This window comes from Melanostigma gelatinosum (assembly GCF_949748355.1).
Source record: "Melanostigma gelatinosum genome assembly, chromosome: 14".
NCBI classification, from domain to species: Eukaryota; Metazoa; Chordata; class Actinopteri; order Perciformes; family Zoarcidae; genus Melanostigma; species Melanostigma gelatinosum.
This window is the reverse complement of record NC_136647.1, coordinates 14,808,747-14,824,388: the sequence shown is the minus strand read 5'-3', so window position 1 is coordinate 14,824,388 and position 15,642 is coordinate 14,808,747. Positions and strand designations below refer to the sequence as shown.

At 42.8% G+C, this 15,642-nt stretch overlaps 3 protein-coding genes across 3 annotated transcripts; 2 read left to right on the top strand and 1 right to left on the bottom strand.

The window, feature by feature from the left end:
* Positions 1-2,098: 2,098 nt before the first annotated feature.
* Positions 2,099-6,252, bottom strand: LOC306788042 (terminal nucleotidyltransferase 5D-like; the record flags this gene model as incomplete). Its single annotated transcript, XM_079283370.1, has 3 exons — positions 6,202-6,252; positions 4,997-5,132; positions 2,099-4,351 (listed from the first exon to the last, which is right to left on the bottom strand). Exon 3 carries the CDS (start codon positions 4,343-4,345, stop codon positions 2,099-2,101), a length of 2,247 nt encoding a protein of 748 aa, XP_079139496.1. The 5' UTR covers positions 4,346-4,351; positions 4,997-5,132; positions 6,202-6,252.
* Positions 6,253-6,767: 515 nt separating this feature from the next.
* On the top strand, positions 6,768-9,953 carry LOC306787750 (charged multivesicular body protein 1b). Its single transcript, XM_079283010.1, has 8 exons — positions 6,768-7,070; positions 7,792-7,889; positions 7,986-8,132; positions 8,245-8,313; positions 8,452-8,559; positions 8,651-8,694; positions 8,838-8,910; positions 9,179-9,953. Exons 1-8 carry the CDS (start codon positions 7,055-7,057, stop codon positions 9,221-9,223), a joined length of 600 nt encoding a protein of 199 aa, XP_079139136.1. The 5' UTR covers positions 6,768-7,054; the 3' UTR covers positions 9,224-9,953.
* A 1,597-nt stretch (positions 9,954-11,550) lies between these two features.
* Positions 11,551-15,268, top strand: rraga (Ras-related GTP binding A). The gene is made up of 10 exons (XM_079284140.1): positions 11,551-11,675; positions 12,011-12,134; positions 13,034-13,133; positions 13,232-13,298; positions 13,394-13,616; positions 13,777-13,872; positions 13,957-14,079; positions 14,175-14,266; positions 14,368-14,483; positions 14,588-15,268. Exons 2-10 carry the CDS (start codon positions 12,108-12,110, stop codon positions 14,689-14,691), a joined length of 948 nt encoding a protein of 315 aa, XP_079140266.1. The 5' UTR covers positions 11,551-11,675; positions 12,011-12,107; the 3' UTR covers positions 14,692-15,268.
* Positions 15,269-15,642: the final 374 nt, after the last annotated feature.

Below are 15,642 nucleotides of genomic sequence, written 5' to 3'. Positions count from 1 at the left end.
ATCAGGATTATTATTTTTTCCAGTTCATAGTGTTTAAGTGTCGTACATAACATTCTTATAGTATTTCAGTGTTGAGGACCAGTGGGAGTTGTAAAATTGGAAGGAAAAAAAAAACTCAACCTTTTGGGTTTTAAAGTGACATAATATAATAACTCAAATAAATAAATGATCCAAACCGTACTTTTTCTACCATCTTAGGTCATGCATGTGCATAACCACATACATAAAATATATGAAAAGGTTTGGGTACTTTGCATGCCATCAATAAATAAACTACGGCTTAATGAAATTAAAACTGACAGTGAATCTCAGGCCATGGAAGACTCCAGACAAAGAGCGGTTGTGTTATATTTATTACCACAGTAATGCAACAATCTAAGCAACTAGATATCAGAACAGGAATATTTGAGTTTCTCTACCGGTGAAACAGTTCCGTAACGACACACAACACACCCAAAGTCTCGAGATAGATACATCACTTCAAAGCTACATAGGGCACTACTGCACACAGGATTATTTAACGTCTTCAATAGTTAGTTGTGAGATTCACAAGCATGTCAGAAACACCATCTTCACTCAATGTGTGCATTCACATTGTGCTTCAGTCTCAAATTTAGTTTGAGCAGCCCACATATCCTAACCTGTGCTTAAATTGTCTGTTCTAATAAATATATATACAGAGTACATGTACTAGCTATGCATACACAGTGAGCAAACACACAGAGTCAGAGTGCAATACCTGCTGGCTGCAGTGAATAATTGACATGTGCAGAAACATTTTTGTTCATGATGGCAGGCAGAACCCTGACAGAACATTCACTATAGGTCCACTACAACAAACTACTGTCACCATGTGGTACACATTGGGGGCAGAATTCAACATGCTCTCTGTGTTTTCAGCAGAAAAAAACAAGACAAGACAGCCAAGGCTTTCATCGTTATACCATCAGGAGGTGAATCCTTCAGATGTTTCTCAGACATGGAATAGCAGAATGGATGTGATGAAATGAAAAGGGAATTCAGCTCCTGGTTTATAAGCTCTCGCACTATGCCAAAATGTTACAATGCAAAAGCACGACTAAACACGAACACCTGCCACTGATCTAAGGGGCTGTAGGAACATTATGAGGAGAGTGATTTTTTTTTTTTTATGGACAGTTTTTCAGAGATTTCTGTTTTTGTTATTAATTTGTGTGAGCCAATCCGAATTTAGCAACATTTAAATTAAACTCTGTTGAGAGTTGCTGTGTTTGCACATGATGCCAGGCCACTGTCAATCAAATCAGATTAAACCACACCCACACAGTCCTGATGAAGATGAAACTCTTAATAAATAAATTAATTCCTGAGCTTCAGTCCCCTCCCCTCACAATTTTCATACAGTCCTAATGGTACCTACTTGGACCTCTTGGTTCTGAAACTTTGAAATAAGTTGTTTACATTCACAAATATCAAACTTACGACAACATTGACAAACCACAGAAACGTTTCTCTAATGTCTGCCCTCAATAAAGGGTGTCCCATTACTATACAGTGAATACACAGGAATACTCACGTGCTGAAATTTACTCCACGGAGACTGATGATTCACAAAACAGCTATATGGGGTTTTTAACCGTCAGAAACATTAACATTTTATCATGAATCAAACTTGAAACCAAATCACTTTTGCTGCCAACAGGTGTTATGTTGGAGAAGTGCATCTTCAAGCCTTAGAGAATTGTCACATGACAACTTTCTCCTCCACACGGGATGATGACCAGTGTAGAGACCTGCCAAAGCTGAGCGGACACGGTCGTCCACCCACTTCAATGCAATCCTCTCTCCGAGCCCTCAGCAAAAGCGGGCTCCTCGCATTTCTTTCCTTTCCTAAAGTGTTCATCTTGAAAGGGTGACATGCTTTGCCTCCAGAAACCTTTCAGTTCGGGCCTTTTCACGATCTTTCATGCCATAAGCAGGAGGGGGTTTCGAAGCATCAAACAACACTGCGCCCGTGGGTTGCCTGTTGTGTTTTTGTAAAACTTCCATTTGTGCCTCTGCTCGCAGAGCACCATGCTGAAAGCAGCCTACGCGCCTCCCTGCGGGCATGTCACCGTAGCTACACCAGGCCGGTCTGCACGTGGACATGTAGCGGGTAGGGGTGGTAGACGAGTGGGGGCTGGGCCTGGGTGATGAAGTAGCTGCTGTAAATCGGCTCCGTCACGTACGGGGCCGGCTGGTAGAAGCAGGTGACGTTGGCCGTGTTGGGGATGGCGTTCTGCTCGCCCAGCACCCTCAGAGCCAGGACCGTGATCATGTTGAGCGTCTGCCTCCTCTCGTGTCCCATCAAGCACACCGTGCTCTCGTCTATCACGCGCCGCAGGGTCATCAGGTAGTCGTACTTGCTCGTCTCCTCGTTGCCGAGGAAATGGCACTGCAGGTAGGCCTCGATCTTGCGCTGCTGCTTGCTCACGTCGGGGAAGTCGATGAAGAAGCGGGAGCACATGTATCGCTCCAAGGACTTGATCTCCGTCTCGCTCGCCGGCCTGAAGTTCCTCACCAGTAGGTCGCTGTATTTGAGCAGGCCCCCGCCTCGGATCTCCTCTGGGTTGTGTGTGGCGATGAGACGGTGGCGAAGGTGGTCCATCGCCTGTTCGAAGTCTCCGTACATGCACTCTGCTTCGACGGTGATGGTGGGCTCCCCTGCTGCCCCGGCCCATGAGCTTGGCCCGCAGCTGTTCGGGACGGCGTCCGTCCGCTCCCACGGTTGATCGTTGATCTGAGGCTGAGCGTTTGCTGCACGTGTGCGGCTTTGTGTTTGGGAATCAGGAGGCTTCTTCGGGTGTTTTGGCTTAACGGTTTGTTCCGCAGATTCATTGGAGCCGGTCCCATCCTGAGATGTACCGGCTTGGCGGCATGCGAGAGCTGTTAGGGCGTCTAAGGTCTCTGGCTCGGAGGCCGGAACATTTGAGGCATGAACTTGAGCGCTGTCCACTGAGGGAGGCTGAAGTGGTTTGGGTATGTCTATGGGTGGAAACAGCTGTGTTGTAAGATCGGATAAATCAGTCAGTAAAGACCATTTCTCAGGCTGACTGATCATCTTCCTTGACATTTTCCTTTGTAATTTTGGCGAGGGGCAATAGTCCGGTACAACGCCCTGTGACGTGCTGCAAGTCTTCTTCGCTGGAGGAGGAAAGGAATATTCATGATGTGAATCTTGTGGGCTCGATGTATTTTCAGAGTCGACTTTGAACTGAATCATCTCTGCACAATGGACGTTTTCCTGCGGAGCTGCCTTTTCTGCTGGTTGGGAAGCCTGTGACTCAGACGGCTCTTCATCGCTCTGGGGCTTTAAACATGCATGCGTCATCGGCGGATCCCTGACAACTGCCGGTAAAGTTTTAGGAGATGAGACTAAAGGGTAATCACTGCGAAGCTGTCCTTTCTCTTCTCCGTTGCCGTCACATAGCTCAAACACAATGTCCTCTTCTGAATGAACGTCCTCTGTGCCGTCCACTTCCTCCCGCTGTGAGTTGACGGTCTCGTGCTCGAACACTTCCTCTGCCTCCTGCTTTCCATCCACACGCTCAATCTTTGGAAGATCTTTCTCAAGCACAGACGCTGCTTCATTCAGGCATAGACTTTCACCGCTCAAGTCTTTTCCAACATCCGCTTCAACGTCCCGAGGAATGCTCGGTTTCGCTTGCACTTTCTCGTTATCCTCACTGTCTCTTTTAGACAAATCCCCAGCGCTCAATGCCAACTTTTCTCCCTGTTTCCTTTCGGTCTCCCAGTAAGACTCCAGCACGCGGTCTAATATTATCTGGAAGGAGTCCACGCTGAACTCAAACTGTCTTCGCAGGGAGCTGATGAACCGGAGCCCCACGGTTTTAGCTCTGTTGTTAGAAAGCGAGATGAGGCTCCATCGGTCGTGCTCATTGAAGACTTTCACCATCTTTTGCACGTAGGCCTCCTTCATTATCAGGCAGGTGATCTTCCGTCTGTTAACTCCACAAGGGAGGAGGTCTCGCAGGCTGCCCAGCACCACCTCCTTTATCACCTGGAGGTCCTCCTGCCTGGGCAGCTCCACTCCAAAAATGATGTCCAAGTCTCTATAGCCCATGCAGTTGTCTCTCACCAGGACGTGGCTGGCAGTCGCGCCATTGAGCCGTATGTCTTTCACCTGGATGTCTCTTTCGATCAGCCGATCCTTCACCACACGAATGATGTCCTTCGCTCTCACCTGCAGCGTGGGAAAATTCCCTCGTCCGTGGATGGGGATTACCTCGGTCAAGACCTCGTCCAGAGCTTGGATTTGCTCGAGGGTCAAGTTGTGGAACCTCTTCTCCGCTTGAAGCTCCATCATCCTCACCTGTGAAACAGAGATCTGACATATATATATCACAGTGTGGCTCATGTGATAATGGCCAGTGACAGACTGAAGCAATACAACAGAGTATTATTAGGCCTTCACAGATCTGGCATTTGCTCCTTTTGTTTCCTGCGCACACATGCAGTCAAACAGATATAACACCTGTGCCGAGGGCTTATGTCAGAGGTGTTTCCACCCTCGTTCCTCTCTGATTGCAGTGTGTGCTATATGCAATGTGACGTTGTTTATCAGCTAGGTTTGAGAAACTGCTCCGATTTTCTTCAACATTTAGCAAAAAGGGCAGTAACATACTGAAAGCGAGGTCTGAGCACTGAGTGACTAATTTAAGTTTCCCATGGTGAAGTTCTCTGCGCACTTGCACGAGGTAATACAACAAAGCGACGGGTTTATCTGTTACATGCAAATTAGAATGTGTAAATGAATGCTGTAAAATAACAACCCAATGCATTGTGAGTGCAAAGGTTGTTTTTTTTCTGACAGTGAACAAATACATTCCAGTTGTATTATGAACGTCATCAGCTGTTTCTCACATGATTTTACTTCTCACAAGATAAACATTCAGTATTCGCCATGTTGAAATGCCTCCATGATCATGTGCCCGTCTGCTGGTTACAGGTGACTCACCTGTCTGTTATTCACTGGCTGGCAGCTGCAGGGACAATCTGATCGACAGATCTATCAGGGACAGCCTGGACTTGTCTTTTTCTCCTGCACCTGTATGTGTGAGCTCTTTTCCCGCCGAAGTATAGAAGTGCTGAATCTAAGTGTCATACCAAAAAAAGGCATTCATCCTGCGGTTGCACAATAGGCCACTCAATGATTCTGATAAATAGCGATGTGCTTATTCCTGCTGTTATAATGTGACAATATCGTGTACAAGGGAAAAGGGTGCGTCATCATGAACACTGACTCACTCACTGAGGCAAATGTTTTGCCTCACTGAGGCAAATGTGTATATATATATATATATATATATATATATATATATATATATATATATATATATATATATATAGATATATAGTTTGGGTCAAGATATAGCAGATACTCGTGCATTTAATGCATTCAATTCAATATAGCCAAAGCTTAATATCAATATTTTCAGAAATATGTTTTGCAGTGAAAACAACCACCAGTTGTCCCGCTGCCCTGGTCGTGTTGCACTACATCCTCAGCCTGTGTTAGTATCAGGGGGTCATCAGGTTAAATAAAGTCAGTGGGTAAGAACACAGTGTGGCCCACAGCAGCCTCTAGTGAATCTCAGGGGTTACATCAGCTCGGTCCTGCAGCAGCACTGCCACTCGGCTTCTTTATAGATAAGAAGACGATATGAGTCATACAGCCTCTGAAAGAAACATCACTCGTTGGCTCTCCTGGATTATCTCCCTGTGCGCAAAACGACACAAAACGCACCATTTAAAGTGGCGTTTAGGCTTGTGAAATTCATCAAATGTTCCACCAGTGAATAGATTATAGCCTTTTTTTTAAAGACTATATTAGTCAACCTATATATTTTGTCGTGATCTGGAGGCACACATATCGGTGGATATTTTAAACACTTCTATGACCAAACAATATTTTGCACAGGGCACTTTTGTTGTCTGATGTTTTAAACTCAAATATTGTTCATTTATCAAACTCACTAAATCACCACATCGTTCATAATGAGCTCAGCATCTGTGCTCTATTGTGCATTTATGTTGAAGGCACAGATGCAGGTCTCAAGTTGAACATTTGGGGAACATACTGGAGTAAAATAACATTAACTGCGTTTTTTCTCCAGACTAAAGGCACAATAATGCAACAGAAACACAGTTTTAAAAACTCACCTGATGTATGGTCAAAATGCAAAGTAAAACCAGAGTAGCAACACAAGAAACGCAATAAAAACAAACCAGTGAGATATCCAACAGGTTTATCCGACCCCTCTGGAGAGGTTGATGCAGAACTTCACGCGGACAGTTTCCTCTCAGCGCAGTAGCACTGTTTCCATGGCAAAGCAGGCGTCACGAAATCTACGGTAAATCACGACGCTCGGTCTCTGCGTCTATAGCGCTACAGCAGGGGACTGACAAACACTGAAGTGTTCAAAACAAACAGGGTGTCGGCTGTGGTGTCGGGGGGCACGTCCTAACTAACACGAACAAATAGATGAAGTTTAGACTGTCGCTGGTGGAGCACACCGACGTGTCAGGCGGAGCGAACCGGCGTGCCACTGCACTGTTGCGGGGTGAGCATCACATCAGACCGGGGTGAGTCATCGTGATCCACACCGTGAATCTAATCATCAATCAGCCGCGTTCACCGCCCACAACTACCGACACTACGACACAGCCCCGTTAATCCCACATCAAATAACACCAACCCGAAGTTTAACATCAAACGTGTCACGTTTTAATGTTTAACAGTTGTTTTTCTTTTTTTTCATTCGCATTTTTTGCGAGGAGGCAGCTCCCGTCGTGACGTCGAATGAAACACCGCCACCACGTGACGCTGACGTCGTTCATATTTTGGTAAAGACGCCAGGAAGTGCGGAAGAAGGCGAACGGGGCGACAGACTGAAACCAGGGGAAAGGGCTGAAGTTTCACTGACAAGTTTAGCTTTTTTAGTTTTTTTTTTGCTGACTAACCGTAAATTATTTCATCGTGTTAATCGTCGGACTCGCTAAAAGTCGCCTCAAGATGCCGTCAATGGACAGTATCCTTTAGAAACAACGACGCGTTAGCGTCGATATGGAGAAACAAGACCGAGCACAACAACATGACGATACTGGTGAGCTGTATGCCCGACAAGACAAATGAAACACCTGCTCAATACGTGATATTGACCAAAACCATATTACATGCTTATTAAATAACCTCAACATGTCCTAGTTATTTCCAGACGTCATAAAACGGGACAGAACTGGACTCGAAGGCCTCGGAAGCTTCAACGCAAATGACAGGAAATACCCAACAACGGACATATGACATACAATGTAACCATGTAATGTTAGCTAGCCTCCAAATACTAAAGTAAAGAGCCAAAGCGCGCGCCTACGTCTTCACGTTTGACTTGTTTTACTATGTTTATGTAATCTCGTTATGACTGTCTTTGATCTAACAAAGCATTAATAAAGTCACAGGAAACTCAAACAACACCGGTTACAAAACTGTATTTGTCACTGCACGTCTACTCGGTCAAGGGTACAGTTTTTCCAAATATGTCTATTTTAAATATCAGACGAAATGCCAGATATTTTATGGCATTTCCAACAAATATGAGCAGATACAACTATAAACAAATTTAGAAGCTTAATACATGTATTTTAAGACCTCCCGTTGCTATTTCCTCCTACAACACAGACAGACTTTTTAGAGTCATCAAAGGTTGCTTGTTGTGTGTTTGGACTTTGTGCTTCCTTAACCTCGTATCACAGAACAGCTCTTCAATTTAAAGTTCGCTGCCAAAGAACTTCAAAGAAACTCCAAGAAATGTGACAAAGAGGAAAAAGTGGAGAAGGCTAAAATCAAGAAAGTAAGTGGGCCCCTCTGAAGCCGGTCATCAAGGTAACACATGACCAAAGGCCACAGAAGAATTTTACTCTACCGCCTTGTTTTTTTTTTTTTTTAGGCCATCCAGAAGGGTAACATGGAAGTGGCAAGGATCCACGCGGAGAACGCCATCCGACAGAAGAACCAGTCTGTGAACTTCTTGAGGATGAGCGCTCGGATAGACGCGGTGGCAGCGAGGGTCCAAACTGCAGTTACAATGAACCAGGTACATTGAATACTGCTGTAAGACTTGGAAATCAGCTACAGGCTGAAGATTTTCATTTTAGACTTGCGTGTTTTGTTTGTTGTCAATTTAGTGATGGCGTTTTATTTTTCAGGTCACAAAATCTATGGCTGGAGTGGTGAAAGGCATGGATGCCACCCTGAAGTCTATGAATCTGGAAAAGGTAGAGAGTCATTTACACATGAAAAAAATCTGTTCCTCCATATTTCTTTTTAGCAAAAACAATATAAATGTCGTAGTCGCTGGTAACAAAACTCCTCATACTTATAAAACAATGTCTCGATCCCTTTTTTTCATTCAGATTTCGGGTCTCATGGAGAGATTCGAGCGCCAATTTGAAACTCTGGATGTTCAGACGGCCCACATGGAGGAGAGCATGAGCAGCACAACAACGCTCACGACGCCACAGGTACATTTCTCTCCTCTACGCTTACATTCTCTCTTGTTGTGTTTTTTTTACAGACAAACACATTCACTGTGAATCTCATGTGTGTTTTCAGAATCAAGTGGACTCTTTGATGCACGAACTGGCGGATGAAGCAGGGTAACCTTCTCATTCTTTTTCCTCCCCGTTCTTTGTGAAACGATGTTCAATCACGTACACGGGTCTGTGGTATGCATTCTTAGATTGAAGCGTCAAAGACACTGTGTTTGTAATCTAAAAATAAGCTTTGTTTGTGTGTTTAGATTGGACCTGAACATGGAGCTCCCTCAGGGACAGACGGGATCAGTGGGTACCAGCGTGGCCTCTGCAGAGCAGGTACACGTGCACACTTGGTGTTAAAATTGTTCTCCACATCTGGCACAGATACACTTTAAATATACATTAAAAAAAGAAAAGAACACAAACCAGATGGCTTGTAGCAATGTAAGTTAATGGTTTAACACATGACCTTAAAGACAAACAAAGTCAAACAATGACATTAAAAATGCAATATTTGCAATAAAAACTTCAATGGAATGGATTCTTCTCTCATCTTCCTCTTGCTCACTAATGCCGGTCGTTGCGCTCTCTCTCTTGTCCAAAGGATGAACTGTCTCAACGGCTCGCCAAACTCCGAGATCAAATGTGAAGGACGACTACAGTGGACCGGCACCGTCATGCAGAGCTCTAGAACGCTGCCTGAATACTACTCCCAAACATATTTTTATTTTTCGTCATGTCTTTTCTCCTCTTTACTTCTCGAGTGTCTTTGTAGAGGAGCTACTGTATCATCGTCTTGTCCCGCAGGTAATAGCCCCTCGTTGGTTCTGTGTTAATAATAACCTTTTGGATTCTGTAAACTAACTTGAGATGCTGGTTGCTGAAAATGTATATATTTCTTAAATATACATATTTACACAGGAGGTAGATGTAATGTAACTTTATTGTTTGATATGTATACTTAAGAACTTCATACATTTAGCTGAATACATTGAGTGTGGCAGTTATTATCCTGTATTCATAAGCCAATTTCATATCACTATGGTGAATAAGCTGAAGGTTTTGGAGTATAGAATTATATTTTTACCTTCATACGTGCATGATTGCAGAAAACGTATATGCTTTTTCTCTTGGTTTGAGAGTGTGAAAGACTTTCCTGCTTACTGTTGAACTGACGCCTTGTTTCGATTTGTTGTATTTTATTTCTGAGGAATATTTCAAGAAGATACCGGATGATTAGCCGGGTGTTTGTCTGGTCATCTTAAGCATATTCACTGATCATTTGGGGAGGGGTTACACTATGGAGACTACATACAGTAAACAATAAAATTTTATAATACTTTTATCTCTTTGCCTTTTCAATAAACTTTTTGTCATGAGATGCATTTTTATTCCATCTATTGTGAAAATGAACTGCAAAGTCACGTACTTTATATCCACGCCAGAAATTGCAGCTTTTTATGTTGATGTAGTGGCTCATCCAGCTGGAGGGGGAGGGGGGGGACAAAAAGGGTCTCATTTATCAACATTATGTAGGAGCTGATATTTGTACAACATATATGCCATCTAAAGAACCAGAAATAAACTGGCTGAGTCTGAAAGTACACCCAGTGCTAAGTATTCGTAGAAAATGTCAGACTTTCAGTGCAACAAAAACAAGACAAGGACCATTACATAAATGCTTAATATAATCATGTAAAAGATGACGCACAGTGTTTCAGGTGTGTGTAAAGTGGCTCTTCTTGCTTTAATATGTTATTTCTGGCCATGTCATTGCCAGTCTTCTCTCATTTGCTCATCAACTCAAAGAGGACAAGTGGTCTGAATCAGCTGCTCTCTGTCTTTGCCCTTTGTCTGTTGCTGCTGGGTCCCTTTTGGTAATCATCAGCTCGCTTCAAGAGGAAGTCCTTATTTCAAATATATATTTTTTTATATTCTCCTCCACTGCATGCAGATGAAGTCAGTCATATTTTCCATCACTGTGGGCTCTAAAACGGCAATTTCTGTGTCAGAAAGACACATTTTGCTTCTCTTCAGCTGAACAATGTTCAGTTAGAGAAATGTCAGTGATATTTAGGAAGATTGTGGTATTTGGTTTTTGAAGTCATGGTATTAATTGTAAAATGTCTTTGTTTAAAGACAGCCCCAAGTAAACAGTACTGATGAAGTAGGGGAAAACCTGGAGCAATAAGCAATATTTATTTTACTGGTCCATTTCCTTTGACAGAGTATTGGTCAAACTGCTCCTGAAACGCAACCACACTGTATTCCACACTACGCTAACACACGCGTACAATGTACACAGTCTGTGTATTTAAATGGAGACTGACCGCAGATTGCACCGCTGCATGACGTTCCCAGAGCGAGGAGGCCAACCCGGACGTGACGTCATGACGCCATGACTGTTTCCTGCCATCTAGTGGCCATTGTCAGGACCTGCAACAACTTTACCAACTGAATTTTACATCTTAAGACTTTCTGTAATTACTTTGTTGGAGACACAAGTTAAAAAATATGTTTATGTTGAGTATTATGTACAGTAGTTATTATTTACTTTTCGATGAGTTACATTAAACTGATTCTTAAATTATCCTGCCAACCACAAAATGAGAATCTACATGTCCCACTGTTGATCGTGCAGTATTTTGCAAATATGCATTTAAAAAAAAGGTTTCTCTGATGCAATATTGGACAAAATATACTAATAGTATCTTCTGAACCTATTTTGACACTACTAAAGAAGAAGATAGAATAAATATTAATCCCTGTGTCATGCCTGTTAGGCAATTTGAACTTTATGCTTCCAAAATACTCTAACAGTAACTACTTTCCGAATCCTAATTTAAAATATTTGTAACCATAATATTGAATTTGTGTGTGGCCTCAGTGGTAATGGTAGCAAAATCTGTCAGTGAGACAAAACTCGGGGCATTTCGCAAGAAAGCCATCATGTGACTTTGGCGTAAACAGGAAGCAGCTGATCTTCACCTCACTACTGCCTGCTTCCATCAAGTAATGTGTACAACTGTGATCTGAAAATCAAAAAATAAACTGGTAGTCTGAAATAGCTTGAATTCAAGTAACGGATCTACCCTATCAGGGTAAGTAGACTACTGAGTTTTAACTTAGCTAGCTAAGCTAACACTGCCTGACATGGCTAACGCTAACGCTATATCTGGACAATTTGTCGTGCTAGCTAACTTAGCATTAGCTTAGATGTTTATCCGGAACGGAGAAAAGAGTTTAAATAAAGTTATTGAACTGTGTACATATTCGTCCGTGTCTAATAAACTCACGTCCGGATACACATGTCTGACTTGTTTGTCATGTAAGCGTTTAAACGTGTCCTTTTGTAGTAATATCGGCTGTCTGCTTCATGAGAGCTAACGTTCAGTGACAGCTAAGTTAGGTGAAACTATTTGTGTCTGTTCTGCAGCTGACGGAGAGCAAGAGGAGAGCTGCTGCAGACACTTGACTAAAGTCACCTGACTTGCAGCTCAGATAAATACTCTACTTCGTGTCTGCCGAGGGGGATGTCAAGCACAGCAATGAAGAAAAAGGTGAAGCAGGAGCTAATCATTGACCCTTCATCAAGTAGTGGTACATGTACGGTACTTAAGTGCAACATTGAGGTGGTTGTACTTTACTCCAGTACCTTCATTTCATACCTCCTGAAGTTTTTAGCATGAGCTGTTTTCCAATGGCTCTAATAATGAATAATCACATCTTGATATGTAGTAGTTGCTATTTTAAGATCTGTCCTAAAATACACATCATTTAGAAGTCAAGGAGTTTTCAACCAAACCAATCTACATTAGACTACACTTATATTCTGCACTTCCAGCAAAAAATATCTTTCCCCCATTCTCTAAATGACTGGTGATTTAACGTCATCACACACATCTTCACAGACCTTTTTAAGGCTGATTCTAAAATTCTTCAGTGTCAGTTTAATTAATTTAAAATGATGAGATTAAGTGCTTCTCTCTCAAAGTTATATTCCTGGCAGAGTGGAGATCTCATTGAAGCATTTCAGGCCATTGTGCAATCAGATAATATTGAACAATTTAATTTATAAATGACGTGAAATAAATCTTACAAATCATTTACAGGTTTTTTGGTGTCAAACATTTCTTAGACTGCTATGTTTTGCACAAAACCCCTCTTGACGAGCAACAACATTTACATGTAATTAGACGTTAACGCACCACAAATCATGTAATATAATATAACACTATGGTACTTTTGCTTTTCACGTTTCAAGAGCACGATGTTGCTTGTCATGTATATGTAAGTTAAAGGACTTTTACATCCTCTGAAGTGTTTTAACATTGCGACACTGCTAACTTTATTTGAGCAAAGAGTCTGATTGTTTCTTCCACCGCTGGTCATAAGAGTAGAGGAGAGATGAAGACTTTATCTTCGGCGATGAGTGAATCTGTTGCATTTGTGCTTTCAGGTGTTACTGATGGGAAAAAGTGGTTCTGGAAAGACCAGTATGAGATCAATCATCTTTGCTAATTACATAGCTCGAGACACACGCCGCCTCGGAGCTACAAGTAAGAGTGCTTTAAAAATAAAAGGCGCCGCATGATGTCCCATATTTCTTCATTAATATCATCTATAAAACTATATTTACATCCTTTGTTAAATGTAGTTGACGTGGAGCACTCCCATGTACGGTTTCTTGGCAATCTGGTTCTAAACCTGTGGGACTGTGGAGGGTAAAGTACAAAGTTTATTTGCCATTTTTTTGGACCGACTTCTTCAATCTGAGCTCCTCTGTGAAACGTCGCTCTGTGCTTCCTTCACCCAACAGACAGGACACGTTCATGGAGAACTACTTCACCAGCCAGAGGGACAACATTTTTAGAAATGTAGAGGTACTTATTTATATATTCGACGTTGAGAGCCGCGAGCTGGAGAAAGACATGCACTACTACCAGTCGTGCCTGGAGGCCATCCTGCAGAACTCCCCCGACGCCAAAGTGTTCTGCCTCGTTCACAAGATGGATCTGGTGCAGGAAGACCAGAGAGACCTGGTAAGCTGTAACACTGGACATAACTTTATGTGCTAATACTGGATAACTTCAACAAAAGTATAAAAATATGGTCCTCTTATTCTCCCCTCCTCCACCCTGGATGTCATATTTGTTATTCATTAATGAATTGATGTGTGACTGTTCATGACTGTTTCAACAGATCTTTAAGGAGCGCGAAGAGGATCTGAAGAGACTGTCCCGACCTCTGGCCTGCACTTGCTTCAGGACGTCAATCTGGGACGAGACCCTGTATAAGGTTGTGACGCTTGACTGCTTTGTATGTCTGGATGTCTGGTAATAAAGTCGACACAGTAAGAAACATTTCTAAATGTCTTCGCAGGCCTGGTCTAGCATAGTCTACCAGCTCATCCCAAACGTCCAGCAGCTGGAAACCAACCTGAGAAATTTTGCGCAGATCATAGAGGCGGATGAAGTCCTCCTGTTTGAGAGAGCCACCTTCCTGGTGAGAGAAACCTCTTCCTCTGGTCTGATGTCTGGCATCTGGGCAGACAATCTGGATCCAGTAATGAAAGTATTGTATTTATTTTGTAAATGCAGGTGATCTCCCACTATCAGTGCAAAGAGCAGCGCGATGCTCACCGGTTTGAGAAGATCAGCAACATTATCAAACAGTTCAAACTCAGCTGTAGGTGAGTTCACTCTGCACAAACGTCGCCGTCGCACCACACATCACCCACCAACCTTCTGTTTTTAATCATGTTTCTGATTATTTCTTTATTTTGTGTTCCAGTAAACTGGCAGCCTCTTTCCAAAGCATGGAAGTGAGGAACTCCAACTTCGCGGCCTTCATCGACGTCTTCACCTCCAACACATACGTCATGGTCATCATGTCGGACCCCTCCATTCGTAAGCAGCCACAATTAACAATTCCTCAGCAGTGAATGTGCGGTTAAGAAACCAAACCGCCGTGATTAAATATCCATGTCTCTGTTATTTATTTATTTTTTCAGCATCTGCAGCCACTCTCATCAATATCCGTAATGCTAGGAAACACTTTGAGAAGTTGGAGCGGCTGGATGGACCCAAGCACAGCTTGCACATGCGAATGCGCTAGCCGGTGCTTTTGTCCCCGTGGAAACCATCAGCCAATCAGTCCACAGACCGCAGACGGCATGTTGCGGTCGTCCAGCTCCGATACATACGAAGCAGCCCTGCACTGTCTCCTCTACATCTTCTTATTTCAATCACAGCTATTTACTGGAGAAATCATATTTTCTTTTGGTCTAAGTTCTACAGTGATCGTAAAGGATCTTGACCTTTCGACATGTACTCTTGGAGTATTTGCCCCGTAGCTCGACCCGTTAAAAGTCAAATGAATAGTTGTGTTTACTATGAAGGGGACTACCTTTGCTGTCACATTTTGTCTTACACGGTCCATTCATTCACTCCATGCAGTGACTCCCAGTGATCGGGGAACGGTATCTCCAAATGATAAGCAGAGGAGTCTGTCTGATTCTTCAAATGCAGTTTGTCAGCTATTACACTTTGAAAACAATATATAGTTCTATTCAGAAAAATATGTGACGTGTGTTTTTTTTTTGCTTCTGCTTTTACATTTTGACAATGCTCACCACTTGATCAACATTTTCAAAACAATTGTGCATATTTTGTGAACAGATACACATATTAATACATGTTTACTTCCTGTAAAAAGACTTGTTGCTCAGAGATCGTTCCTGTTGTTCCTTTCAGTCACTGCAGCGTCTCTGGCCACGAGGCCTTTTGACACTCTGCACCAGTTGTCCTGTGCACATGACATGTGGTGGCAAATGTTTGGTGTGTGAGCGAGAGTGGGGAAAGGGGGAAAAGTTCAGTGCACCTGTTAAGCACTTTTCATGGAGTCGACAGCAGTGTATGTGCAGATGGAACAACGTGTTACAACACAATCAGTTCACTTCAGTGACAAACAGCTGAGTTAAGCTTGTTATACAGAATGAGTCTTAATTTCCTTTATTGTCTGAATTAGCACTTAAGCCCTTGAAAACGTGGCTTTAAAGCTGAAGTT